Raw genomic sequence first — 26,938 nt, 5'->3', positions numbered from 1 at the left:
CCAGGCTTCACTCTCACCTCTATACGAGCGTCTCATAGGAGGGCATGATGGGATATGTGACAACTAAAGGATTTCCATGTACTTGTACAAATGGTGAATAAAGAACCATTTGAGGCAAAACAAGTTACAGATGAACACATCACTCACTTATTTAACACATGCTTAGAAGAGTAATTCTGATGATTAAAAAATTTGACTTAACAGCAGTTTATATATAAATCCTTAAAATCCATTAAATATTATCCATTCAGGAAGTGAATATCTTGTTCTAATTAATTAGTACTGAAATATAAGCTAATATTATAATAGCTGATTAGATAGGTTCTTGGAGCTCAATATTTGTTCTGAAACTCATGCCTGCATATTTTGGAAAATGGGATTTTGTAAGAAAGATCATTCCGTCAGTTTAAAGACTAATCTAAGCAGTATTTAAAACTGGCCAGAGATCAAGTCTAACCCTTTGGAAATAGCTTGAAACTCAAGGTCTGGTGTTCTCTGCCATGGATCAGAGCTACCAAATGTCCTTGCCCTGTCAGCATCTGAAAGGGGACAAAAGTTTGCTACTAAATCTAATATCTGATACCTCAGGAAGGCACTGAGATTTTGAAGAGGTCAGTAGAGGTCAGGCCCTGGTTGTCCAATTGGACACCCACACCCGACCACCTAAAAGGACCAGAGACACAAAAATGAACTGACATTTTTGATTGACATGTCCACTTGGTTCATTTATTTTTATCCTTATGACCTCAAAAACAAATAGCCAAAAATACATTATAGATAACCAATACACTGAGTATGTATTTCTTCAGTTTCATCTAGAGAAAATACAGTCGGGTCATTCACACAAGACTTTAGACTCGCTCTCGCTTTCCAAGATGCTGAAGAACACAGTGATCCACCAACTGATCTGACCTGGTAAGTGAGGGCTGAGCACTGAAACAGGACCTTTTTTTCCTTCTTTTTTTTTTTTTTTTAAACGTAGGAAAATTTCCTGTTTCTTTGCAACTTCAGATACAGCCTGTGCTTGTTCAACCTCCCTTCTTTTCCATAAGTGTATGGACACTCCCAAGTGCCCGAGGACGGGGTCACATGACTCCGGGAGTGGGTGTGACCACAGCCGGCGGTGCCCGAGGACCTGGTGCTGACTGGCAGCGCGAGCCAGGCGCCCAGGTCCGCAGCCAATACCAGAACAGAAGCTCAGCATCTCACACCGAAATTGTGTGTGGTTTTTTTGTGTGCCCAACCTGTCTAATGGTCATGTTTTTTTTTTGCCTTTTCTCATCAGAAAAGCAGACTGGTTTCTTTGTAAAGCACAACCATATAAACAATTACATTTTTTTCATATTTACATTCACTCAAGTAACATCAAAAGCAGCCACCGTCATTGTCATTCTCTGTGTACAGAATGCCTTCTAAAGTAGCGTGCAGTGTCCAGTGGTGGGGGGGGGGCCTTTAACGGTTGGCACTGGAAGGTTTGAGTTTTTTCATCAATTTAAAAAAAACAAACAAAAAAAAAACTCCAAGGTATGACCCACAGACCGACTGCCGTGTTTCTTAGCACAACCATTTTAATAAATCATTTTTTCTTGGGGCATCAAAAGAACAAACCTAAATATAGGCATTAAAAAATCCAGTATAAACTAAATCTTGAACTAATAAAACTTAAAAAACAAAAAAAAAATTAAAAGTGCATTTGGGATAACCATCAGGGGAGATAAAAAAGCAAGCGAACAGGGAGGCTGCAGCTGTCGAGGTGCCGGCTTGACGCAGTGGGTCTGGGGCCCCTTGTGTCCTGCTCTTACCACTCCTTCTTCTTTTCGTCCATCGACACGCCACCGGGCCCCAGCGCCACCACCAGAAGAAGGCCCCCGATCACTGACATGGTCTGAAAGAAGTCATACTTGAGGAAGTCGTGCATGGGCTTGTAGGCTGGTACTGTCCAGAAGGCGTTGAAGTAGACGTTGATGGCGAAGAGCCACACCACCAGTGTGAGGGCGGCTAGCTTTGTCTTGAACCCCACGGCCACAAGGATGATCAAAGCCGTGCCGACCATGTTCTGTAGGATCTAGTGGTGGAAGAAGTAGAGTGAATGGGTCAGGAGGGGATGTGCATTATCATCAACTACCATCCCGCACCAAACATCTTCTTACAGTATTTTCAGAATGGGTACAAACTTGACCTGAGCTGACAATGATGTTACCCTTTCCCACAGTAATCCTACAGTATATTTGACAAAATTCTTAATATGCTAACAAATGATGTAGAAAAGCAGCAGAATTGTTCATTTTGGACTATGAAGTAGATGCAACCAAATGTGGAGTTGTGGCACCTGCTCAGTTGTGCTCAAAGGTCAAAGCTGGTTATTTTCTACAGACATGGACGCCAACACTGCACAAGATTCTTAGCTCACAGCGCAGACAAGCTTCACCATCTGTGCAGTCACAGATATGTCAACTTCTTACACGTCCATAAGGAAACTCACAGAGAAGAAGCTGGTGTCGAAGTGCAGAAGGGTCATAAACATGAGGACCAGGAGAACACGGCCTCCCAACTGCATGTACTGCTTAGGAGAGCTCTCGCCCATGGAGGGCACCCCAGCAAACATGCTCTTCCCCTCTGAGCGAGACTCTGCCAGCAGCAGCAGCAGCCCCCCACCCAGGGCCAAGTTCCTAGGAAGAAAAGGAAATAAATAATAAATAAATAAATAAAAAAGGAAGAGAAGGAAGAAGACCTGACAGAGCAGATCACCTCAGTGGAAGTCAGCTTTGACAGAAACACATTTAAGTGCTAAAATGTGTACAAAATGTGACTCCAAAGCATTTCATATTTTAATCACCCGCGTCATCTTGCCATTTTATACCAACTACTCTGGACTCACCTCATTAAGAACTTAAGATCCCACAAAATGCTGTAGGCGATAGTCTGGGGGAGAGAGTAGATGAAAATCAGAGTAGATGAACTCATATTATAAATACTTCAAATATTTCAGAAAAACAATTAAGGCTCATTTATACTTTTGTGCAGAACTTATGCCATAGAGAGACAGCTTGACGTGCACTTTCCCAGAACTAATGACAAATCACAGTGACGCAAACCACAGTGACAGTGATTGGTCCGCTTGGTAGCATCACACATCCTCCTATGCAAATGTTTTGTTGTAGTTCATTTCCAGCTGGTGGGGGGGGGGGGGGGTTTAGTGTGGGAGCTGGTCTCAAGCCTGCTGTTTTTGCCACAGTTGGAATCGTTCATGGTGTTAAAAAAAATAGATTGCAGCCGTTCACACCAAGACTGCATGATATTGGAAAATTTCAGATACCAATGTGATTTTTTTGCGATAAATGTAATATTTATAAACCAAAAACCCATCTATGAGTTATAATATACATTTATAAACCCATCTATGAGTGATTCGTACAGCAAGGATGAAAATCATTATGATTGGCTGAGAGAGTGCATGTAGAGCTCATGCAGAAAGCAGCGGGGATAAACTTTGAAATGATTTTTATACGTATGCTAGATAATCTTGAAAAGGAACAATCATTAAAACTGCAAAGTTTGCCAAGTTTTGTTTCTTATAATAGAGTAAAAATGTTTTAGCAAAAACTTAAACCCACTGCAGTCAGCCAACAAGCATTTTGGCGGTCTAACTGCAGAGCGACACAGACATTCAAATGCACGAGTATAAATGATCGCAACGGCGTAAGCCATTTGCGTTGGCTACTGCGTAAGCTCTGCGTGGGCTTGAGGCAGAAGTGTGACTCACCCTTAGAAACTCACCTGTAGAGCTATAATCCCGAACAAACCAAAGCAGGCATACTGTACAAAATTTCTACTGAGGATAAGGACACAGCCCCCTGCCAGAGAAGTACAGAGAATTTAGTTCATGAGGCGACAAACAAAGCTTATTACAAAACACTGCGACGCCCCATGTCACTGGTTAGTCTGGACCTCAGCTCAAGCCCCAACCAAGCCCTTTAAATCCCCCATTAACTCCCAGGAGGCGGTACTCCCTTGAATCAATCCCATTGTTTTTTTTAAGTGGGACTTTCTTTCATTCAAAACCCAGAACATAGATGCTGTACCCACAATCCCTCTCTCACCCAGCTGTCCTAATAAGTTGAGCAGGACGAAGCACGTGGCCAGGAAGTAACCACAGTTCCAGGTGGCCTCGATGTAGTCCCTCTGCTCGAACCACTGGAACCACATTCGGATGCCGTCCTCCAGGAAGGTGCTTATCAGGCACAGGCGTGCCAGGTGGGGCAGGTACTGCTTTGTCACCCGCAGGAACTGGGAAGGGCGCAGAGGGAGATTTCAGAAATCGAGATAAAACAGTGACAGCAACTGACTGGGTCAACAGGGGGAGGAGACAGAGGAGCAAGAGACGTTTCATGGAATAGCAATGCAGAAAAAGACCTGAAAAAACAAGGCAAGAAACTGGTACAGAGGTCATATGGGACACAAGTCCGATTGCGGCAGCCTCCATGAAAGAGCAGGATATCTCAGAGAGCTTATGGTAGGTGGACCAAGCAACTTGTAATGTTTGGGCTGAACGTCTCCTCTATATTCTGAGGATTTTAGATTATAAAAATACTACCAACTGTGTGAAAGATCCAACAACAAGTTCATATTTATGTTACACGCAGAGCTGTAATCCCTGCCACCATTAGTGCCCTGTGCACCACAACAGATGCCAGGATTCCCAAACAGATCCAGCACGAATGTAACTGCTGGGGATAGAACTGTCCACAGATCCATTATGATCCATCAAACTGAAATGCCAGTGAAAGGCAAAGAATTTCTGGGCAAATTCTAAATTTTTAGGTGGTGTGTGACTGACTTAAGGAACCTTGTTCCTTAAATTAAAAAAAATAAATAAAAAATTGTGGTATACAAGCCTTTGGCTTTTCTTTAGTGGTCTTCACAATTTGTTTCCAGTGACTCTGCATTTGCAAATTTTTGTCCCATTTAGAGCTTTTAAAACATCTCTCCAAATATGTAAAACTGTTATATAGCATTTCATACCTCATTCCTATTGGACTGGTATCAAATCGGAATCAACTCAAGTTAAACTGAAACGTCGGTGAATCGGAATGGAAGCTAATCAGGGCACCTGAGCCAATAGTGAGCCCTACAGACTACGGCACCTTTTTAGTGACCAGGCCTGCTGACGCCATTACCACATCACTATGATTAGTAAGCGTATCAGGGAGTCTCAAATTATGTACTTCAGTACTCAAACTTTCTATTTTGAGTACACAAGTGCATTCAAGAAGTTTAAGTAGGGCTACTGAAGTACCCGAATTGAGACGCAGAGCAGGCTATACAGAGGAAAAGTTAGGAAAGACTGGGTGAATAGGGGAGAATGGACTGTAAATGAGTGTAAATGTGCAAAAAGTAGAAATACTAAAAAATTAATAGTAATTTAGTGATTAAATATTAAATGAATTTATGAATACATTGTTTATTCTCTGTGGAAAATTGCAGATCAATCTGCGGGCCCGATTTATTTAAATGAAATTAAAAACACGTCACAATCCATGACATCCTCCACTACGGAAAATGGATGATCATCCAATGCAATCATCTCCATTATTTTTGTATGCCTTTAGCTCTGGTGCTACCAACTTGTAGTACTGACTAAATGGCACGAACATGTGCCATTTCTGGACGTGTCGGATTACAGAAAACATTATTGCAAGATACTATTACATACAAGTATTGACAGTTCCGGGAGGACACTATCGCAATGTGCCCTACCCAAGAAAACATAGCTCAAGGTTACCATTCGGGATTGTCACCCAGAAAAGAATGATACTTACACAGCCAGCCACTGATTCAAAGAGTACAATAAAAACACAGATAAACAAGCATCCTGAAAACTCATCAAAGTTCAAAAGACAGGTCACAAAGCAGCTCCGCAAGCCTGCTTCTGTATGCATTTAACAGTCCTGCAGCACAACTGAGTATGAAAGACCACAATAAATACATCTACATCACAGTCCTTGGAAGGCTGTGCTATTATCGTGTTACTAGAATAGGTTGTTTAAATACAAAACGTGTGTGAAGGGTTATGTAAAACACAGGCATTTCTGATGCAGTTCTTGTAGACTATGTCAAATGCTCGCAGACTTGAGTGAGCTAGGCCCTGAAAAACAGGTTCTGGAATTAGGCAGGGATTACTGGGCAATAAACCAGTCAGTAACGCATCTTAGAAAGGATCCTCGTGTGTGGTTCCCCAATAGTGGAAAGAGTCACCAAACCACATCCACTCAGAGTATCACTCCATCTCCAAGAAAAGCCTCAAGAGCCAACTATTCCAAGAATTCCTAGCTGCACTTCGGTCTGACCAATTTCTCGATTGCATGTATGTTTGTAATGTGCTACGTGCCTCATTTTATACATCGCTTTTGACAAAAGTGGCTGCTTTATAATAAATGTATCCAAGTTGACAGATTCCAACAACAAACAAGGGGACACAAAGCTGCCACAAGGAACTGAATGTTAAAATACCTGAAAAATATTTCTACTTTTCCATCTTACTGACTATATCACGCTGTAAACTAATTTAAAAAATTGATTCCGAGGAAGCCCAGAATCTATCACACCTTCAATCACACAAGTAACAATGGCAACTCTCAGACAGATGAACACAGTATCAGACACAGCTCAAGCACAAAAGGCAGTGCTGAATCACTGGCTCTATGCTGTGTGTTCCCTGCAGCTCTTCCTTTATCAATCCTCTCCTGAACAGGAAAGGAGGAGAAGCCCCTGGCACCAGGTAATCATCTGTCCTGCTGTCATTAACCCACAACCACTTGACACATTTAGGCCTAATGAGCAAGCTGATGCGATTTGACAGGGAGTCACTGAAGATCAGATACATCCATTTTGCCTCAAGCATTCCAAGGCATTTAATACTGATAATATCCCAGAGAGCATGTTTAATGTTTATCAGAGGCTGATCTACCAGCCAGAAACAGAGAATGAACAAAGGCCTTCAGCCCTGACAAAACGTTTGATAGTAAAAACACCTAGAAAAGAAGTCAAAATCATCACCTTCTGAGGGATCTGACAATGGGAGAAAACCTGAACACAATATCTGCTGCAAAATTATAACTCCTCTAACATCTGTAAGTGATGTGTCTTGGCATGAAACGACCTGGTGCATTCTGTTTTTGTCTGTCAATATTATATCACCATCAGTGATTATCAGACTAAAGATGGTGTAACTTGATTTCCACATCCTCTTTTTTTTGTGCTGAAGACAAGGACCACATGTGCCAATCATGCTAAAACAAGCCAACCACCACTGATCAAGCTTTTATGTTGACATACATTTCCCAGCTTTTTAGAAATTCAAATTTGGTTTGTTTGTTTTTAATTAATATACTATTGCGGCCCAATTTCCGGAATATAAACTCAGCCAAAAGTAAAATATGTGGGTTATCCAAACATAACTGAATTAACCTGCAAACATGTTTTAGCAGATCACCAGCTGTCTATACAAAAGAATTCTTTAAAGAATTCTAATCAAAATTACGTAGCTGAAAAACTATAAAACAAATTTAAGAGGGTAAAAAAGGCTTAAAAAAACAAACAAACAAAAAAAATTATTTAAAACAAATTAAGTGTTAAACCATACTGGTATACCATACATAAAATGCTTTTTATAAAAGAAATTATTTATGCATTATACATCGATATAGAAAGACAAAAAACTGTTTTTCTACTTCAGACGGAATTATTAAGTTAGACAATTGCAGCCCTGCCGCTATCAGCCTCCTTTAGCTCCACCCACAGAAACGCTCCACATCAGCATTACCGTCTTATGAGCAGCCAATCACGGTTCAACAAGTACCACGAGTACTACGGCCCTAGTGAATGAAAAGCCAATCAGAATGCATGCCAAGTGTCCATGGCTCAAAGTGGAGACTTTTCCGACGGCACATAGATATAATTATCAGCCTTCATAGAAGTTCCAAACTTGCTTTAGATATAGGAAACTACATTAATAGAATACATTAGACCAAAAACACGTTAATTAGTAAGAGACTGATATCTAGTTCTACTAAACATACACTTGAAATTTAGCTGCATTAACAGATAAAGGGGGTGGACTTGGGAAAATTAGTAAGTATAACAGAGGAACCATTATTACACTAGAACTGGGAGTTATTGTTTCCAGATCATTACAATCCTCCACTAGTTTGGAGCTGGGAATATGTTAATTCTCAGTTCATAACTCTGCCCTAAAAACAACAGACAGAAAAGAGACACATCTTGGTGATTTAGTACAAGACGCAAAATATCCGAGGGAAAGATTCAATTTGATTTACTTAGACTTCCCTAATAACTGCCAAATCAGTGCCATTAAATAATACAGACTGCTACGAGAACTGGCACCCAAACTGAACGCAGTCATTGCGTGTTCTAATGAGCCTGCAATATATTACTGTATAGCAGGTGAGGAACAGTGGGAAATGTCATTTCTCAATTTCAGCGACAGAAAAGTGCAAATCTGACGGTGTCGCGCCGTTTGTTGCACCAGGCAGCATTCAGGGGAAGAGGGCAAAACCCTCATCAGAGTCATAAAAATGAAGGGTCTGACCGAGACAGAGAGCAACACGCAATGCTACTAGACAGGAAAACAAGAGCGACTTAAAAACACAGGACGTGACCATTTAAAAGGATTTATCCCTGTACAATTGTCACAGCCCTATTCTTTATAAACTAATCAATCCCACATACATGGCAACGTGCAAAAGTTCAAATGTAATCTGTACAGTAAATCTGCGCTGAGATTGACTGAACTGAGCACTGGACGAACCATACCCTAGTGTGACCCACATGCACGATTTAAACGACAAAACTGGAATAGGGTCCACTTCCAATTAACCAGCACCCATCACCGCGTGCCAGACCAGTAGCGGCATCTGCTTACAGTTCCGATCAATAAGCCAGGCTCCTTTAACTACGTAGATAATACAAAGTACGCGACTAATTGGCCAGAAGCTCCAGCGCCCAGCCCGAGTAAGAGAGACCCACCGGGACTCTAAAATCCCCTATTAATAGGTGGCAGTCTCATCTGGCTCAACAGGTACCCAAGTACCAAAAATAAACGCCGGGACTGTGGCACAAGCGGCGCCGCTCTAGCTAGGCGGGACTGAGACCCCTCGGGCTCCATGCGTGTGCGGTACTTTTACAGCGGGCTGATAAAGCCCTTGTGCCGCTAAAAGGGCGTCTCTCTGGGCCATTAAGAGCACCGGCCGTGCGCCGCAGCCACGTACAGATGCTCGCAGCCGCCGAGTAACGGGACACGCAGCCGGCGCTCAGGTCCATCAGGCGGAAGGAAACCGGCGGTGGTGTTCGGGCGCCCGGGAAATGGCGTGTGCCGGCGGGCCCCAGGTGAGACCCCCTCCTGTGCACATCGTTTGAAGAGAAATTATTTCTTTCTGTGCTCTTCCATGTCTCTACCTCAGCCACGGTGCCTGGAGGCCGCCAGGGCCCGGATCATTACCTGGTCCGCCACGTCTTCAGCGGTGCTCATCAGATCACTGTGGCCCATCTCTCACCAGGCGACGGGGAAACTGCTGACCGTACAGATTCCTATTAGTCTCACTTCGATGGTTTCCCTGCGTTGTGAGGCTCTATCCCAAGCTAAGCTTCCTTGCTCCCTCGCTGCGCCTTTACAGAAGAGCAGCCGCCTCCACCCCACAATGCTCCGCGACGCCCCCGTGGGCTCCCCCTGCCGGCCGCGGTGGCTATAGCATGCCACGTATGCCGACTTGCGAAGAGGCTCCGGGTGCCGATCGTAAGGTGCCCCCATCGTCACATGAGAGTAACAACATGAAATTTGATGAATAAAAATAATCAGAGATTTGTTAGACGACAGAAAAATATTCATGAGACACGTGTGATTTTGCGGGCACTTAACAGGGCGCAATGCTTCGGAATGAGATGCCAGTAATCCTCTTTTTCGTGATACTTTCTATAAATCAGTATAAAAATGTACAAGTATTACACAAACGTTAATTTATCCAGATTTTTTTTTTTACTTTCGTGACGATAGCTTTTTGGAAAGAAAATACCTCTTTTATAATAAAAAAAATATAATTTCCACGTTTATATTGTACACGTGTGCGTTTGAAAAATTGCATACAATGTCCCAAATTCACCACTGGTTGGTGCAAAACTTCACATCCATAAAAATCTAAGCAGACTTTCTGACGTAAGACTTTTCAGGTCACATATTTTGGATGACATGAATGATTCTCTAAGCAAAGTAGGTTACAGTAACATTTTGAGAAAACCTGAATGTATGGGATGCAGAACTCCACCTCCATGGTTAGGGATTTGAATCGTGCCTTGGCTCTGTGTGTGGAATTTGCATGTTCTTTCTGTGTAATGTGCGTTTCCTCACAACCCATAAAACACCGTTAGAATAATAGTGTCTGTAAACTGGCCCGAGGATTTGATGGCATGTACCAGTGTGTGTGTGCCCCGTGACGGACTAGCATCCCACCCAGGATGGGCCCCAGTCTTGCACCCTGTGCTGCCTGGGATTGGCTCCAGGGCAACATGTGACTCTGCTCAGGATAACTGACGGTCGAGGTACTTTCCTACACACTTGTAGATTTCCTACTAATGAAAATCCCTAACAAAGCTTTTGATGAACTAGGTGAGTTTCAAAAATCTACTCTTACAATTTCAACCAATGTTGGAAAAAATTCTTCAAGTAGCTCCATAATAAAGCCTGAATCATCAGCTCTGCTGCCTGGCTACACTAATGTTAAGGATCCCTCACCCACTTATTTATAGTAACCATTGTTCCCCCCATATCTGTCATGCATAACTTCCAAGAACAAAGGTTGTCTTTCTTTATTTCCTGCTACTCTCTGATATATCACATGAAACCTAAAGCTTGAAAAACTGATCAATATGAAGTACTGTGATGAAAATCTGAATAAGGATGATACTACTGCATACATTACTGGAGTCCAACCTTACATATTCTCATTTGGTTGTAACAGGAAGGAGACACTGCATATCATTCTGTACTGGCTGCTGTATTGTATACTGTGGTAACATCTCATCGTCTCATCTCCTTTCTCAGAATGTGGATTTTGAGAAAAGGGTTCAAAATCACGGTTAATCAGGCTGAAGAAACAGCAAAACACCATCAATACATTGCATGCCTTGCCTGCATCAGATTTTATTAAAGTGTGCCTTTGACCTACCAGGGCTGAAAACATTGGTTTATACATGCTTATATTTGAACACCCAGTCAAATTAAATCATACTTTGATCAAGAACCAGCACATGTAACTACAATTTCACACATATTTTCAGTAGAGAATATGAATTTGTATTTAAAACAGGAAATTGTCATATTTAATAATGAATTAAAGTTTCTTCATATGAAATCAACATTTGTATTAATTACTTCATACAGTAGTTTATACAAATAAAAGTCTTGTAAAATACCAAAAATAAGCTGTCAGTAAAAGTACTTAGAAATAACTGTAGATATCCATGTAAAACCATTTTAGAAAGTAGGGTCCTCTATGACTTGTTAAATGCAGCATGTTGCTATGTTTACCCAGTCAGGGATGATGCTGTGAAAAGCCTTATTAAACGTGGCTCTTTTATAAATGGGTACATGTACTGATCAGGACAGAAAATTCTGTGGCTCAGTCTAGCCCAGCATACATAAGAAACGCCAAAAGCTATGCTTTTCGGAAAATGAAAACCCATTTATCACTCACTACAGTAGTGGAAGAACAACAGAGAACAAGACACCCAGAGAACTCCGTTATAACACATATCTACAAAAAAAAGTGCTATTATGATGTCATCCTATACTTTTAACAAATTTACAAAATTTCTTCTTTGCACAACATATTACTTGAAGTAGAAACATCTGTGGTCCCTGTAGCATGACTGACCACAAAGGGCAGGTCCACTACTGTGGCCTGAAGATCATCTTTACAGTTAGTTTCAGCCAGCCAGACTTGTCGGCGAATAGCCACAGAGCAGGCCATGGCCCTACCAGAGAGCTCAGCCTGGTGAGTAGACAGCTGAAGGGTGAACTTTGCTATGAGTTTCAGTTCATTCACAACAGCCACCAAGCGCTGAGGTGGCTGCTCTTCACTCACTTCCAGAAGCAGACGTTTCTGGTAGTCCGATAAGTACCGCAAGTAGTTAGTGGTCCTGGCCAGCATTCCAGCAGTCTGATAGGCTCTCTCTGCAAGTGTTTCAGCAAAGCGCCAGGATTTGGCCGGCCTGGACACTTCCTTGTTCTCCATGGGCGTGATGGCCTGAAAGATGGCTGACATGAAGCTGCTGATCTGGGGCATGCGATCATAGGCTGGTGCCTGACACACATGTAATCGGTACATCTCTGCATGCACTGGCCTGAATGGTTGGGAGCATGCTGGATTAGACCATGTGCTCCGGACTGAGTCTTCAAACTCAGGGACTATTGTGGGATTAGGGTGGTCAGTTGTATGAGGAAAGTCAATTCCTAGATATTTTGCGGCCCGTGCCATAAGCTCCTGCAACTTAACAGCAATCAGCATATCCTTAATTTTAAGGGAGATCTCTGGCAATAGAGATGGGTCTTCCCCATTCTCATTATCAGCCATCTTCTCATTGGCACCTGAAGGAGATACGTGAGGCTGCTCCTGATTTTTCACAGCCAGCTGGATGGATGTCGATTTATCTGGATAGACGTGGTCTTTTTGGTCTTCCTGTATTGTTTGGGTTGCAGCAGAGACTGTAACCAAAGAATCTGTTGTCAGCCTTTCCAAAGCCCCGATTCGCTTCTCCATCACAGCCCATCGTGCTTGCATGCTCTTCTGCTGGGTGTTTAATTCCTGCTGCAGGTTCTCCATTAGCTGCCTTTCCAGTTTGACAGCACATGCTCTCTGCCAGGATGTTGCTCCTCTGGTCGAGGAACAGGAGTCTGATGAATCCCAACAAGGAGAGCGGCACTTGCACTTGTGCCGTTGGTTTCGTTTCGATCGCCTAGTGAACCGGGAATGGGCCTTGGATGAGTGCATCCTTTTATGGGCCTTAGGATCTGGTGGGAAGGGACTCAGTTGGCTCAAGGCAAAGGTGGACTGGAGAGGCTGTGGTAGGTCTCCTGGAGAAGCACAGGTACCTTTGGAGACTGTAAGAGTGGAGGCTGGGGAATTTACAGTGAGTATTACTGGGAATGACAGAGGTTGTACAGGGGAAAGAGGAACCAGTGTGGAGGGAGATGGGGTAGTGATGGGCTCTTTGGTCACTTCTGGAATACCAGTCAGTGCCGTGGATGGAGGGTCACAGCGTGCAGACTCGCATTTGCGTTGCAGCTGGTTCTCCCGGTGCATGAACTCCTGTACATTGGCGAGTCGATTTATGCGCGTGCTCCAGTCCATCTTGGCACAGTGTGGGCACTTGCCATACTCCAGCACAGCCTCCTTGGCATGCTGTATGCCTAAGCAGTGCACGCACAACTGGTGAGTATCCTTAGATAGGATCTTATTTTTGCCACAGGAACACCACGCAAACTTGGGGGTGGTTCCTGCCATGGTGTTCCTGCTACGGTTTTATCTTGCAATTAGATTGTAGATTACCTTGCGATAATAATGGGCATTGGACTACAATTCATATTCGCGTATTGTTTTTTTTTCTCGAACACAGCGTCAACCTCCACAACAAAGAGGGATTCACGGCCAAGATGACATTTTCCAGACCTCGTTTAACCACGTCTATTAACGCCGAAGCAACATTAATTACATTAATTCCTGGTTAGCTCTTCAGTGGATTTCTGACTCGCAATTATTTGATAAACTAGTGTAATAGATGTACTGTCTATTTAAATAGCTAACAATGCAGCTAACTAGATCAATGTTTTATCCTGCGTTTAACATCGGCAGCTAAATCATTTAAACTAGGAGCTTCCTACATTCAGTTGGAACAGAGCAGAAATTAAACGGCGGTTAGTTGTCGTATAAGATACCAATGACCTATTATTATACCTTTGTACGCACATAAGAAGCTGCCAAGTGGACACAGTCTCTTTACCTTTCGTTTACGCTTCGCTGAATCAGAACATGATCCAGCACTGTCGGTTCCAATTACATACGTTGCATTTCTTTCAAACCACGACAGCATTAGACGTGTTTAAACGAGGCCCTGGAGCGACTCCTTACAAATCCCAGAACATCGCAATATTATCAGGCGTCACCTCAAGCTGTGTTCGAAGCACTTCTTCGGCGGTTTCCATACTGAATGTAGTGAATTCGACGTCGCATAGTGCCACCTACCGCTTTGGGAGGGTATGTGTAGAAAATCAGTAATACAAAATTTCCGTGTTAGGCTCGTTTGTTATACACTGGTACAGTTATATACTTAATTTTGGTGTTTGCATTGAATTACCATTTAAATTAACATTTCAAGTAACATTTGCATTTTCTTCATAATTATCCCATTTGATATAAAAACTGGATGTTAATAGTAGGGTTGCCTTAAAATATGGTATATCTAAATATAAATATTTTTGTATGTTGCTGAATTTTTGGTAACTACGACCAGCATTTAAACGTGTGAAATGAACATTGTGTAAAAGTGATGGTTATGTCCACCCCCACCCCCAAAAAAAAATCAAGGTAGGCCAAGCATAGAACAAATAATATAACAAAAGTTGCCAAATCCCTTTCGGAGCTAAAAAGTAGAAATCCTGTGGCAGTGAACCAGAAGCATAACATTTAAACAACAAAAACTCCTCTTCGACTCTCCCGCCCGAAGCTAATAATGCAGACCCACACAAACGCCAACGTGCGGTCCATATACTCATGAGGGCAATTTTACTGACTCACGCAATCACTGAAATAAAAAAAGCTTTGCGGGAATAATCACAAATACAACTGCTACTTCCGTACTAGCACGCAAAAATAAGCCTCTCAAAAAAAGATCAAGCTTTCTATTGCAGCTTTCACGGGAAAACAGGTCCCGCGGACACGGTGAAGTTCAGATTCGTCCATCACAGAAAATAACTGCCTATTGAGCTTGTTTGTACTAAAGTGTAATTTACGAACCAGCCAAGCAAATCATACATAATTCGCAAACCTTGCTTTGGACGTATTTCATAAAATGTATGTTTTTAAGTTAGTTATATACAAAGGTTTATAGTGGTCAAAATACACCAAATATATTTCACTTGACTTCTGAAACCATAGTAATACTTCAAACAAATCACCAAATACTTTAATTAACTAAAATCAAACAAATAATTCCATATGATAAAAACGAAAATGTTTCCATTTTTTGTTTTACAGTTTGAAGGAAAAAAATAAACATTATAGGAAAATAAGTGGTTCTTATGAAAATCATGCCGCTCGGCTCCTGCGTGAGAGCAGCACTGAACTGTCGCTTGATTCAAATGCGTGACTCACCGTATTCCATGCTGAAGACAGCTTAAATATTCACAAATTACCAAACAATCTTAAATCAACATATTAGAAATACCAAGTTCATTCAGTCGTTTCAGGAACGCCTTTATAACCTGCAAGCAAGGAGTAAAACCTCTTTGTCAGCCTCTGCAATACAAACGGGATTATAACTTCAGCACCTTTCTGGATTTGTGTATTGACGTCCAAGCCTGACTGTTACAGGTTGGACTCCAACATCTTCTAGACCATAAATTCATTTTTAATGACCGATTCAAATCAAAGAGCAAAGCACAGGAACTGAGTGGAGCCCCTAGATTAGCTGGATTGGGTGCCTCTATACACGTGGTCTTTTTAGAAGTCAAGCTCATTTTTGAAGAATGGCGTTTAACTACGCAATTACGACATTTATCTAGCAGCTGAATCTAAGTAGTTAGAGGCTATACATCTTTTAAGAAATAAAGGTAAAGGTACATCAAGTATGTAAAAGGTTATTTCATTAATTCATTCTATTATTCATTCAAAAATTCAGTTTCCCAATTGCAATGTAATTAACAACAAATAGTTATGTGTATCACACTACTTTAATGGCCCCAAACCAGAAATGATGTTCTTTCCCAGTTTCTTATTAGAATAAGTTAAATTGATTTACTTTGCCAATTTAAGATTGGGAGTTCAGGTATGACAAATACTTTTATGTAGAGAGCACTTTATAATTACCGAGAGTCACTGTTATCAGGCTACACTACGCTATCCACCAAAGTACTGACAGTAGTTGTAGTAAACCAGTAAAAAGCAGACGATTCTCATTACTGGTGGTGGTCATCTGATTTTCAGGACAACGCTGATGGTCTCCATAGAAAGCTAGAAAAGAACTTCTACCTGCACAATGAAAGAAAGGCACTGGGCGCGTGAAAACGTTAGCAGTGTGGAAGTCCGCCATCTCCTCTCAGTGAGCCACCCCCTTGGAGTTTCCCAATGCGGACACTCAATACCTCCAGCAGTCACATACACTAATTATTCATGTTTGACTTCACTGTTGGGAATGACTGATAGCACGAGTAGGATGAAGAGCAGCTCGTGTTTCTCCAAACGTCTCCCAAGAGCAGAACATCTCGAAGCTCTAAAATGCTCTCCTAACCATCGCTCAAACACTCATCGCTAAAACACTACTCTGCTGGAATCAGTTTCAGGGAGCAGAAATGTCAGGGGACTGCGGCCGAGTGATACTCCTCTTACATTTTACATCTTAAATGAAAACCTGGGACATTTTTATTCACAGTTCCTGAATTCCCTGCCTGAGTGCTGAGAGATAACAGCAAGCTGGACTCCGAAACATTACACTCCACGTTCAGACAACAGCAGAATCAACATCTTTTTTTTTTTTTTTTTCCAGAAGCTTCTTTTTAAGTAAAACGGTGACCGGTCATATGGATGGACCTTCCGTTTGAATGCGCCTACTTCTAAAGTTCACAAAAAAGCGTGCAGCTCAGTTCAGTGAGTGCGTCTCCCTTCCCCACCAACGCTCTGCATCACACTGAAGATGAGCACATACATGAACTGGGAGTTACATGCAATACTTCTTTTCTTCATCACACTTCAAGGTTTCAGTCACGCTAGTAAACTAAACCATGAGGATTACACCTCCATTCCCTTTGAATTGTAAAATATACCCAGTGAACGGGTCCATTAAAATCGACAGGCTTCTCCTTCCTGTATTAAAAATCTATTCGAAAAGTCCTTAATAGCAGATGCAGGTTATACACAGCTTCCCGGTTCGGCGGTTGGTGTGTCAGTCGATGGGCTGCGTGTTGGCGAGGATCCGTCTTTGTCCTCCCCCAGTGACCCATCAGAAATGCCCTGTAATGGTGGTGGAGATCTGTGCTTGCAGCTCCTGGCTCAGCCAGCCTTAGCGTCTCCGTGAGGTCCTGGCTGACCTCCTCCTCGAAGCTGCCTGTTTGCGTCCTGCGGCCGGCTTGTCTTCAGCCACAGATCCGGCCTCCCCCACCTGATCCTCCTGCTCTCCCGCGGCTGACCTCTCCTCCCCATCCACATCCTGGCCAGTGGCATCTGGCTGTGGATCTGCCTGGGCCAGATCTTTCTCTACTCTGTTGCCCGTGATGAGAGGGGCCCCTCCCTCGGAAGTCTCTGCTCTAGCTGTGAACTTGTCCTCCTCAGACCCTACTGGCTCATTTATAGCAAGCTCAGGTATCTTCTCTTTGGAGCAGGTTCTCACAGAGGCCTGTCTGGTGACAGAGGGGTTTGGCAAAACAGCATCACTGCAGCTCCGGCTCTCCAAATGCAGCACTGCGCCTTGTCTGGAACCATCTGGCTTTTCAGGTGCGTCATCAGGACTAGCTGAGGATATGCGGCTCACGAGAGTGCTGCAATCCGAGGCGGGCGTGGTGCAGCCATCACTCATCTCGCCACTAACCTTGTCCTTCTCATCGTGTGCGATTTCATCTTGGGCTCCGTGGTCTTCTGTTGTGCTTCTGCAGCTTCCTGACTCTGCTGGATCCTCTGTGACATTGTCCTCCTGATTTCTTAAAGCCCTGTACTTCTGTTAGGGGAAAAAACAAAGAAATACAGAACATTTTTAAAAAGAGCTTGTTTAATGACGTTAAGGTTTCTCAATGAAAAACAGAACATTAATCCAACCACACACAAAAAAAAAAAAAATGACGTCCCACAGGCCTGTCTGTACAGACACCTTAGGGCAGTACACACCCCTCCACATTAAATGCAAGGTTTTAGTGAATGTTATTCACTATATCAAACATCAGATGCATTCGTATTTGTCCCTCCTTATCCAAGTCTCACCACCCAGCATTTACTCAGTGGAGACAGTTCTCTGCAGTTCACTCATACTTTAAGAACATAAGAACTATACAAACGAGGAGGCCATTCGGCCCATCGAGCTTGCTTGGGGAGAACTTAACTAATAGCTCAGAGTTGTTAAAATCTTATCTAGCTCTGATTTAAAGGAACCCAAGGATTCAGCTTGCACTACATTATCAGGAAGACTATTCCATACTCTGACTACACGCTGTGTAAAAAGTGCTTCCTTAAATCCAGTTTGAAATGTTCTCCCGCTAATTTCCACCTATGGCCACGAGTTCTTGTATTTGAACTAATGCTGAAGTAACTATTTGGTTGAACAGCATCCAAACCTGTTAGAATCTTATAGACCTGGATCATGTCCCCCCTCAGTCTCCTTTGCTTAAGGCTGAACAGATTTAGCTCAACTAACCTTTCCTCGTATGACATTCCTCTAAGACCAGGAATCATTCTTGTGGCCCTACGCTGCACCTTTTCTAAGGCTGCAATGTCCTTTTTAAGATATAGTGACCAAACCTGCACACAATATTCTAGGTGAGGTCTCACCAAGGAATTGTATAATCTTAGCATTACCTCCCTTGACTTAAACTCCACACACCTGGAGATATACCCCAATATCCTATTGGCCTTTTTATTTTGCTTCCCTGCACTGGCGAGAATGAGACATGGAAGCATCAACATACACACCAAGGTCTTTCTCATAATCAGCTACCTTTATTTCAGTAGGTCCCATAAAATACCTGTACTTTATATTTCTGCTCCCTACATGGAGTACCTTACATTTGTCTATGTTATCATTAAATACAGTGCAAATACGACCCTGATGACCACACACTAAAATATGCTTTATTACCTTGTGTGATAGTGCACGTTACATTTCCCAAGTGCCCAGTATCCAGCACTGTGCAAACAGCCACATGGCACAGTCACATGGCACACCCCCCCCCCCCCCCCACATTGTTTATTTGACAGCCGTTTCCTCATTCCAAAGTCCGTGATCCAGATTTATTCACCGACTGCTGCAAGAACAATTTAATCAAAGCAGTCATTTCATGCAGATGCACAGACCTGGCCTTTATCCCCCGCCCCCGTGTTGGCGGTCGTATTTGTTATGTCTCTAAAAATACCCTTTCCTCTCTCATAAAAGTCGTGTTTAATTGGGCTAACAGCTAGGATTTCATGAATATTACTACAAGCAAGGTTCCCTATAACCCCTCAGCACCATCATACGGTATGCCATGCGGTCTATCATACGGTATGCCATGCGGTCTATCATACGGTATGCCATGCGGTCTATCATACGGTATGCCATGCGGTCTATCATACGGTATGCCATGCGGTCTATCATACGGTATGCCATGCGGTCTATCATACGGTATGCCATGCGGTCTATCATACGGTATGCCATGCGGTCTATCATACGGTATGCCATAGGGTCTATCATATGGTATGCCATAGGACACCCCAAAAGCTTCAGAAGTTTCCACTTTCAGGTACAGCTGTGCTTTTGCAAACAATTACACACACACACACACAGCAGGCATGTAAGATTCACTGCATGTTTATCCATAATTCCCTCAGCCGGTCACGTTGGAGGGGTTCAAAACGGAATGTCACTCTGCTGGGCCTCATCGCCCCCTACCTGCAGGTTCTGAAAGTGAGTGAGGGACTTGCAGTGTGAAAGCCGGGCTGTGGACTCAAAATGGTAGAACTTGTGACAAAGCCTGCAGAGGAAGCCAGCCACTGGGACGACGAAGCTGGAGCCTGTCAGGAGAGACGGGAGAAGCGGCAGGTGAAGGACAGCCGGCGTGCAGTGGGAGGACCAATCAGCAGTCTGCGTGACCGGCTGCCTGGAGGAGTCTGCATCCCGCCTCGCCATTTACTCAGCACTGCTCTGCTTAGTCTGTTATCTCACAGCCACCGAGCTCCATAACGAAATACCGATAAAAGTCATTCTCCTCAAGCATTTATCGCCCTTGGTAGAACTTGTTACTGGTTGGCTCGTTGCCTGCTTTGGGTCTGCCAAATAAATGTCATCCATCCATCCATCCATCCATGTCAGGATCACTGAGGCCTGCAGCTTATCCCAGGTACAGAAAGCCCAGCGGGAGGGGTACAGCGGTTATAGGATGCCAGTCCATCACAGAATATGTTTCAGCAGTCAGTACAGTGCTCTGCACGCTGGGCTGCGGCGTGATGGTGCGATGCTCACCGTACTGAGTGTCCGAGTTGTACTGCTCGTCGTCCGCCATGTCTTCCAGAGCGACCTCCTTCTGGGCCGGCTGCCCTGCCTGCTAGGTCGGAGTTACAGATCAATGCAGCTCCTTCGCACAGCAAGTTCAGCTTCCTCTGGGCAAGCAGCCATCAACAGGCATTAGGTGGAAAAAAAAAATACAAACAGCACACTCACCTCTATCTGAGAGTGGATTTGGGCCTCCTCTTCCCCTTCCTCCTCCTCATTGGTCTCCTCCTCATAATCCTCCTCTCCTTCAAAGCATCCCACCGCATCTACGGTAATCAGTTCCTCCAGGACCTCCGGTCCACCATCCTCCCGCAGCTGCAAGGTCAGACACAGGTCAGCGAGCATCATTCACCGGTTGCAGATAAATCCCTGAAAGACTCGAAACACAAAATTAACCATTTTACAGAAGAAATGAGCGACACGAATGGCATCAGTGTAGCCAGCAGTGGGGGCTCCCTGCGCGGAGAGCAGAGGTCACACACACACACACACACACACACACACACACACACACACACCTCCTCCACCCTCTGCTTGTGTTCTGGTGACTTCATGTGCTCCACAAACTTGCGGGGGGTCCTGAAGTGGCGTCTGCAGACCGTGCAGAAGGGCCGCGACGAGTGCTTGGACAGCTGGGAGACGGGGGGGGGCAAAGAGAACATTTTCATAGGCTGCAACCATACAAAGGTACAAAGGCACCATGAAGTCCAGGTCACTAATGAATGTGCTTCCCTGGCCCAGGTGCTGCTCCCAGAATCCCTTGCGCTCCCTCACCTTGTGCTCCTTGGTCCTGCGGTGCTCGATGAGGTCTCCAGAGAAGTGGCTCTGGCAGGTTGTACACCACCGCTGCAGAGCCGGCTTCCACTCCCTGCAGGACACAAACGGCGTGTTTGCTGGCAGCCGGACAACCCTCGCTTCACCTTTAAACACTGTCCAGAATCTACTGCATAACAGACACGCTCTTTAAAATATTATTAACAAATATAGGAGCGAGTGAGATCAAGGTGAAGAGGTGGGACTTAAAAGGAAACTAATCATCAATCTTGGGCGGAGTGAGACAGAGTGGATTAGGATCAGAAGGTTGCCAGTGATCCAGTGACTGGAACAGTGATGTCACTGTCGGGCCCTCGAGCAAAGCTCTTCATGTGCATTTCTCCAGAGACACTGGGTGCTGGCTGACCTTATGATCTGAATCCAAGCTTTGCTCTCACCTATATTTGTTTGTGTGTTTCATGGCAAGGAAGACAGAATATGTGAAAGCTCCCCAATTTCCCTACAGAGATGAATGAAGTATCACTGTTGTGTTGTTTTCGGCTAAGCCTGCGTGCGTGAGGGGGAAGCGGCAGTGGTGTGGCCTGACCCCTCCTTGCGGCTGCCCTGCAGGGAGTCCTGGACGCGGGGCAGCAGGGTGACCAGGCAGGCATTGCTCATGTGCTGGATCTCCATCATGCGCTGCTGGTGGGCCAAGCCGTTCATGTGGCTCTGGAAGTTCTGTCGGGAGAACGGGGCGGAGTGAGAGGTGTGGGTGGGCGGACAGACTGGCAGATGGCCCAGAGAGCCCTCCCAGAATTCAATGCTTCATACGATCTAAGCTGCGGTGGTCATTTGCGCGCCTTCCAAAGGCTCGGCCTGCCTCTATTCCTCCCCCCAGCGGTGTTCGCTCGGCGTATTGCCATACCTGCTGGTTGTGGCAAGTGATGTTGCAGATGTAGCAGAAGAACTTGCTGCCCCCCTCTCTGGCAGAGTCCTTGCTGTCGCTCTGGCTGACCGCGGCCCCCCCAGTGGGCCCACACAGCTCCTCCAGCCCCGTGCTGAAGGCACGGCTCTCGCTGCTCTGCTGGATGGTGACCTTGAGGGACGCCCCCACGCCCAACACCTGTACCGGTACAGGGGTGGTCAGCATGCAGGCAGGAGGAGTAATGAAGTCCCAACCAGACCCTCTGATGTCCGAATGGTCCCCAACTCACCTCGGTCGCTCTGCTTTCTTCCACAAATTCCACTGCCTCTGTGCCAGCTGTACTTCCCCCCTCATCCAGCAGGAGGCAGTCTAGCAGGCAAAGATTGCTCAGTTACAAAGTAACAGAGAATGATACGAATAGACATGACTGAAGAACAACTGTTTTTTTAAAGGACAGGTATGTTGGCATTCTGAGTAAACAGCAGCTTTGCAAAAAGCAGATTTTTATGCAGAACACAAACACACACACCTCCAGGCTCTGTTTCCTCTTCCAGGCCATCATAATCTGGCCTTGCACCGCTGTCTGCCCCTGGAAGCTCCTCTACTTCAGCCTCAGACCTATTTAGAGCCAAATAAGGCATCAATAAGGCTGCTCTTTTCTCTTTATAATGCTGTAGGTCAAAAGTTCAAACAGGTTCTTGAGTCATACCCTTCAGTCTTCTGCTTCTTAGAGGCTGGTTCTCCCTGCTGCTCCTCGGACGTGGGCTCGTGTCCATCCAGCACCTCCGCTCTCTGCTCTGAGGGATGACAGCATCAGCTGACCCCGGCACACTGCCGACAGTCGCCAAGGTGACCGCGCGGCTCGTCACATGAGCCTGTGCGGCGGCGAGCGCGATGCTCTGCTCAGTACCTGTGTCTGCGGGCCTTTCGTCGGCCTCGCCCTCCCTGCTGCTGCTCCCTCCAGGCTGCTTATCTGTGCTGGCCGCTGCTCTCTGCTCATTTTCACGCTTCCTCAGGGGAAGCCGCGTGGCAAAGTCCTACACACAGGTGAAAAGCATCTATTAACATAATCACAATAACATGGCCCCAGCACCTCCGTAAGCGTGCTCACTGAGACATCTAAACAAATGAACAGATATCCAAATGTATGCCATGCCCACTTTGGGGGCGGCGGGAGGGACAATGTGTGATCTCTCCAGTAACAGTAGCACAGCTAAGCTTCTTAACATAAATGGCAACAAAGAAAGATGTCAGCTCAGGCCGGAGGAAGGGTACCTTATTGAAATAGCGTGCCTGAGGGTGGTAATGTCGAGGGGGAAATCCCATGTGGGGGGTCTTAATGGCCACGCCCATAGGAACGGGGCCGAGAAGCGAAGGCCGGGCCCCGGCGGGGAAGAACTGCGCGAACTGCTGCCCCCCCACCGCAAACCCCCGAAGGTTTCCTAAAAGGGGCGGAGGACAGTAGAAGCACGTCAAAGGCGCGTGAAGGGAAACGGATGAGAAGCAAATGCAGACGAATGGCGGCCCGTGCCTTGCATTTGCTGCATGAGCAAGGCTCCCTGCAGCATGGGGTTGGCAGCGATGATGGTGGCCGGGGTGGGGGAGCACAGGTTGACCACCCGAGGCGGGGGGGGAGCCGGGGGAGGCGCTGGGGCTGCAGCGGCCAAGGGCCTGCAAGAGAGATGACATGCAACTGAAAGCCCGGTCCTCTGACTGAATTAACTCCACTGGTAAGAGATGATGCTTTTAAAGTGTATTATAATTCATTCCTGACCGCCATTTAAGGCATTGCTAATAAATATCAACAAGAGTATTAAAAACAGCCACATTTAAGGGGTCACTGAACAGGAAATTGGAAAATGCCTCTGGCCAACTGCATTATTGCAACATTTTCTATAATTAAGGGTTTGGAACTGAAGGAAAAGTGTTTATTGCGTTCGGTGTTGCAATCGATGGGGAACTAATCATGCTCAAGAAGCTGCCTCACAACTATCACCGAGCAAAAGCTTCCTATATCCCAAATGGTGAACACAGCTTGGTCAGAGAGAAGAGGAATTTGTACATATATGGTCAGAAACCAGGAAAAGGAGTTACTGAGCAGGTGCTATGAAGCACTGCTCTTTAAAGCTTAGGTGAGCGACAAGGCAGACTGACCCTCACATTTACACATTTGCCCCGACAAATAAAACAGTATTTGGATGTTACTAAAGAGGTCTGGCTTTTCTAAGTGTGTGTCTGAAATAACAGGCAGCTAGTTGGCAGTACAGTTCATCCAAAGCTAAATAAAAGGCTCAGAGTAATACAGGTATAAAGGAGTTCAATTACAAAACTAAAAAACATGGAATTAATACTTCCAGTAGATTCACATCTGAGGTTAGGGTGTGTGTAACGTGCACCGACTTCTGTGACAATTAGTATTCATAACTTGTCATGTAAAACCAGCTTCTTTTATATAGCAAGCTTTTGTTAAAAATCACGGTGAATATGAACCTTGCCATACAGGCACACAGATACAGGCTAACTAAATAATGTACAGAACAACGATTATGAAAATTTGGCACCTGCTCACACAACACCTCACAATACAGGAGGAGCATCAAAAGTCACAACCTCAACTGGACTGTCGCTCCAAAATGAAAATGCATTAGGCGATGACCATGTTGATCAGTGATCGGTTAAAAATCAAATGAAAACGGTCCATGCAAATGGGGCACAACAACCGTTTTTATTAAATGTTAAACTTTCAGCATAATATTGGTCTGAAACTGCAGGTGATTAGTTGTAATTTTATTTGATATGGGATCGATTATTTGTTTGTTTTATATGCTGTCTTAGCGTATGAGAACCAGCAGTTGAACCACCAAACCACGAGTCAAACAAATCGGTCGGGATGCTGCAGCTGGAAGTCAATACACATTATACATGTTAACATTCTGAACATTTGCGATTGCAGCCGGTGTTCTAATACAATTATTTCACGCCAGGGAATCCCCATCAGATCATAGTAAAGTTATAATACGATTACTGTATTCTGTTATGATTTCGGCGTGACATAAGCCGGCCGGCATTCGCTATATTGTGCTGAGTGTTATCTGTCTAAGCAGTCACAGCCACCTCCGACACATCCATCACGCTACACGCGTGACATACGCAGCAAATACATGCATAGTTTACACAATAGACACTTTCTGATGCTAATATTTAACAGTCAGACGAAACAATACATGAATACAAGCTCTTTCTATTCAACAGTTAAGTATATTTAATTAGACGACTGCAAGTAGGATCGAGTCTCATTCCTATTCCGTCTGAAACGATCGGGTTTCCTAGGAGTAGTAATTTGCTTCATTCCGGATTTCAGGACAGCCGGCACGTTGACGCCAATCACTTTTACTCGAGACACAGCCTGGTTTTAACTCAAAAGCAGAAAGCGGCCGGGAGTTCAGCCTGCGCCATCGGGACACGTTAGGCCCGGATGGAGATCCCCGGCCTCGCCTGCGAGCTCTCACCGGTTTCCTTGGTGGTGGTGATGCGCGATGTGGTGTGAGGAGGGCGGCGGCGGCGGTGGTGGCGGAGGAGGAGGCGGCGGCGGCGGCTGCTGGTGCTGGAAGAGCTGCTGGAGCTGCCGCAGGTGCTGGTGGAACTGCTGCTGCTGCTGCTGGTGATGGTGACTGAACATGTTGCCTTGTTTTATGCTGCCGTCTCCCGGTAAAAGAAAAAAACAGCTTTCCCTTTTGATAAACATGGGGGAGAAACAAACGTTAGCATGATAATCCACAAGCATAAACCTCTTATAATGTATAATACCCATGGTGAGAAACTCTGAGCATGGGGCTGGTGACCGCTGGAAAAAGCAGACAGCGTGATTTTTTATTTATAGGGAAAAAACAGCTCCATGAGTTATTAATGATATGAAAGTTATTAATGATGAGTTATTAATGAGTATAATGAATCATACACACAGAGATCCGTTTAGGACCGATTTTATGCTGGCTAGTCGGTTAGCTGCCTACAACGTGGACAGTGAAAATGTTAAGCCGCACAGATATGAAGCGAACAACAAATAAAATAATAAGAATAAAACAGAGTTTAAAACCCCGGGTGTTCCGTATACTAATTTAACCAAATGATCACGCATAAGCAAAAATAGCTATGTAGCCGCCAGCCCAGAATAAATAACTAGGCTTACGCTGTTGAAGTAGCTATTCGGCTAAGGCTAGCCGCTTATCTCAGCGACGGACCGTGTCCCCGGCTTCGGCTATAACGCTGGACCATCTGAAAACTATAACGCGAACCAGGACGCGTCGACCGGGCCCCTGAGCCGTTGCGCAGACCAGAGCACATCAACCCGCTTCAGCTGCTGCCGTACGTCTCGCCAAAATGTTTACAATGAGGAGTCGACGACAGTCTTTCCTGCGTCGTTTCACCGAAAAAGCCAATTTCAGCGCCATGTTTGCTTGCACTGCCACTGTATGGTTAGGAGGCTAAACTGCACGGGCATTAATACGATGGACGTATAACCTATAGAACACGAGTCCCACTAGCGATGGCAGATAATTCTACTGAATTATGCATAAGAACTACGCAATTTATGAGTAAACAGTACGTGAATTATCGAAAACATGGATTAATTATGTATAATTTGCGTAATTAAATATTTTTTGGAATGTATATAATAGCACACATTTATTATACCAATTTGATAAAATAGACATGGCCTTATTCTTTAGCTAATTATATTTTCTA

The 26,938-nt window shown here is 44.6% G+C and overlaps 2 protein-coding genes across 3 annotated transcripts; both read right to left on the bottom strand.

Moving 5' to 3' along the window:
* Window positions 1-712: 712 nt before the first annotated feature.
* surf4l (surfeit 4, like) lies at window positions 713-9,749 on the bottom strand. Its single transcript, XM_023809600.2, has 6 exons — window positions 9,518-9,749; window positions 4,101-4,287; window positions 3,778-3,854; window positions 2,879-2,922; window positions 2,483-2,669; window positions 713-2,065 (listed from the first exon to the last, which is right to left on the bottom strand). Exons 1-6 carry the CDS (start codon window positions 9,563-9,565, stop codon window positions 1,799-1,801), a joined length of 810 nt encoding a protein of 269 aa, XP_023665368.1. The 5' UTR covers window positions 9,566-9,749; the 3' UTR covers window positions 713-1,798.
* Window positions 9,750-15,224: 5,475 nt separating this feature from the next.
* ciz1b (cdkn1a interacting zinc finger protein 1b) lies at window positions 15,225-26,632 on the bottom strand. 2 transcript variants are annotated; one of them, XM_023809564.2, is made up of 16 exons: window positions 26,382-26,632; window positions 25,702-25,923; window positions 23,724-23,863; window positions 23,468-23,634; window positions 23,103-23,229; window positions 22,902-22,989; window positions 22,722-22,810; window positions 22,482-22,561; window positions 22,193-22,390; window positions 21,875-22,005; window positions 21,289-21,382; window positions 21,033-21,146; window positions 20,683-20,829; window positions 20,485-20,566; window positions 19,915-20,036; window positions 15,225-17,994 (listed from the first exon to the last, which is right to left on the bottom strand). In XM_023809564.2, exons 2-16 carry the CDS (start codon window positions 25,869-25,871, stop codon window positions 17,344-17,346), a joined length of 2,400 nt encoding a protein of 799 aa, XP_023665332.2. In that variant the 5' UTR covers window positions 25,872-25,923; window positions 26,382-26,632; the 3' UTR covers window positions 15,225-17,343. The 2 variants fall into 2 exon arrangements, with proteins under 2 accessions (XP_023665332.2, XP_023665333.2); XM_023809565.2 differs by having other exon boundaries at window positions 20,485-20,563; window positions 26,382-26,631.
* Window positions 26,633-26,938: the final 306 nt, after the last annotated feature.

Source organism: Paramormyrops kingsleyae, chromosome 2 (assembly GCF_048594095.1).
Source record: "Paramormyrops kingsleyae isolate MSU_618 chromosome 2, PKINGS_0.4, whole genome shotgun sequence".
In the NCBI taxonomy this organism is placed as follows: Eukaryota; Metazoa; Chordata; class Actinopteri; order Osteoglossiformes; family Mormyridae; genus Paramormyrops; species Paramormyrops kingsleyae.
This window is presented reverse-complemented; position numbering and strand designations above follow the sequence as displayed.

Coding starts and splice junctions, on each gene's coding strand:
- surf4l (XM_023809600.2), bottom strand. CDS start 9,565: ATGGGCCACAGTGATCTGATGAGCACCGCTGAAGACGTGGCGGACCAG. Junction 4,288..9,517: donor CTGAAGACGTGGCGGACCAG/GTAATGATCCGG, acceptor CGCCCTTCCCAG/TTCCTGCGGGTGACAAAGCA. Junction 2,066..2,482: donor TCGACACCAGCTTCTTCTCT/GTGAGTTTCCTT, acceptor TTCCACCACTAG/ATCCTACAGAACATGGTCGG.
- ciz1b (XM_023809564.2), bottom strand. CDS start 25,871: ATGTTCAGTCACCATCACCAGCAGCAGCAGCAGCAGTTCCACCAGCAC. Junction 21,383..21,874: donor CAGGGCAGCCGCAAGGAGGG/GTCAGGCCACAC, acceptor TGTGTCCTGCAG/GGAGTGGAAGCCGGCTCTGC. Junction 17,995..19,914: donor CTCACTTTCAGAACCTGCAG/GTAGGGGGCGAT, acceptor TTCCCCTAACAG/AAGTACAGGGCTTTAAGAAA.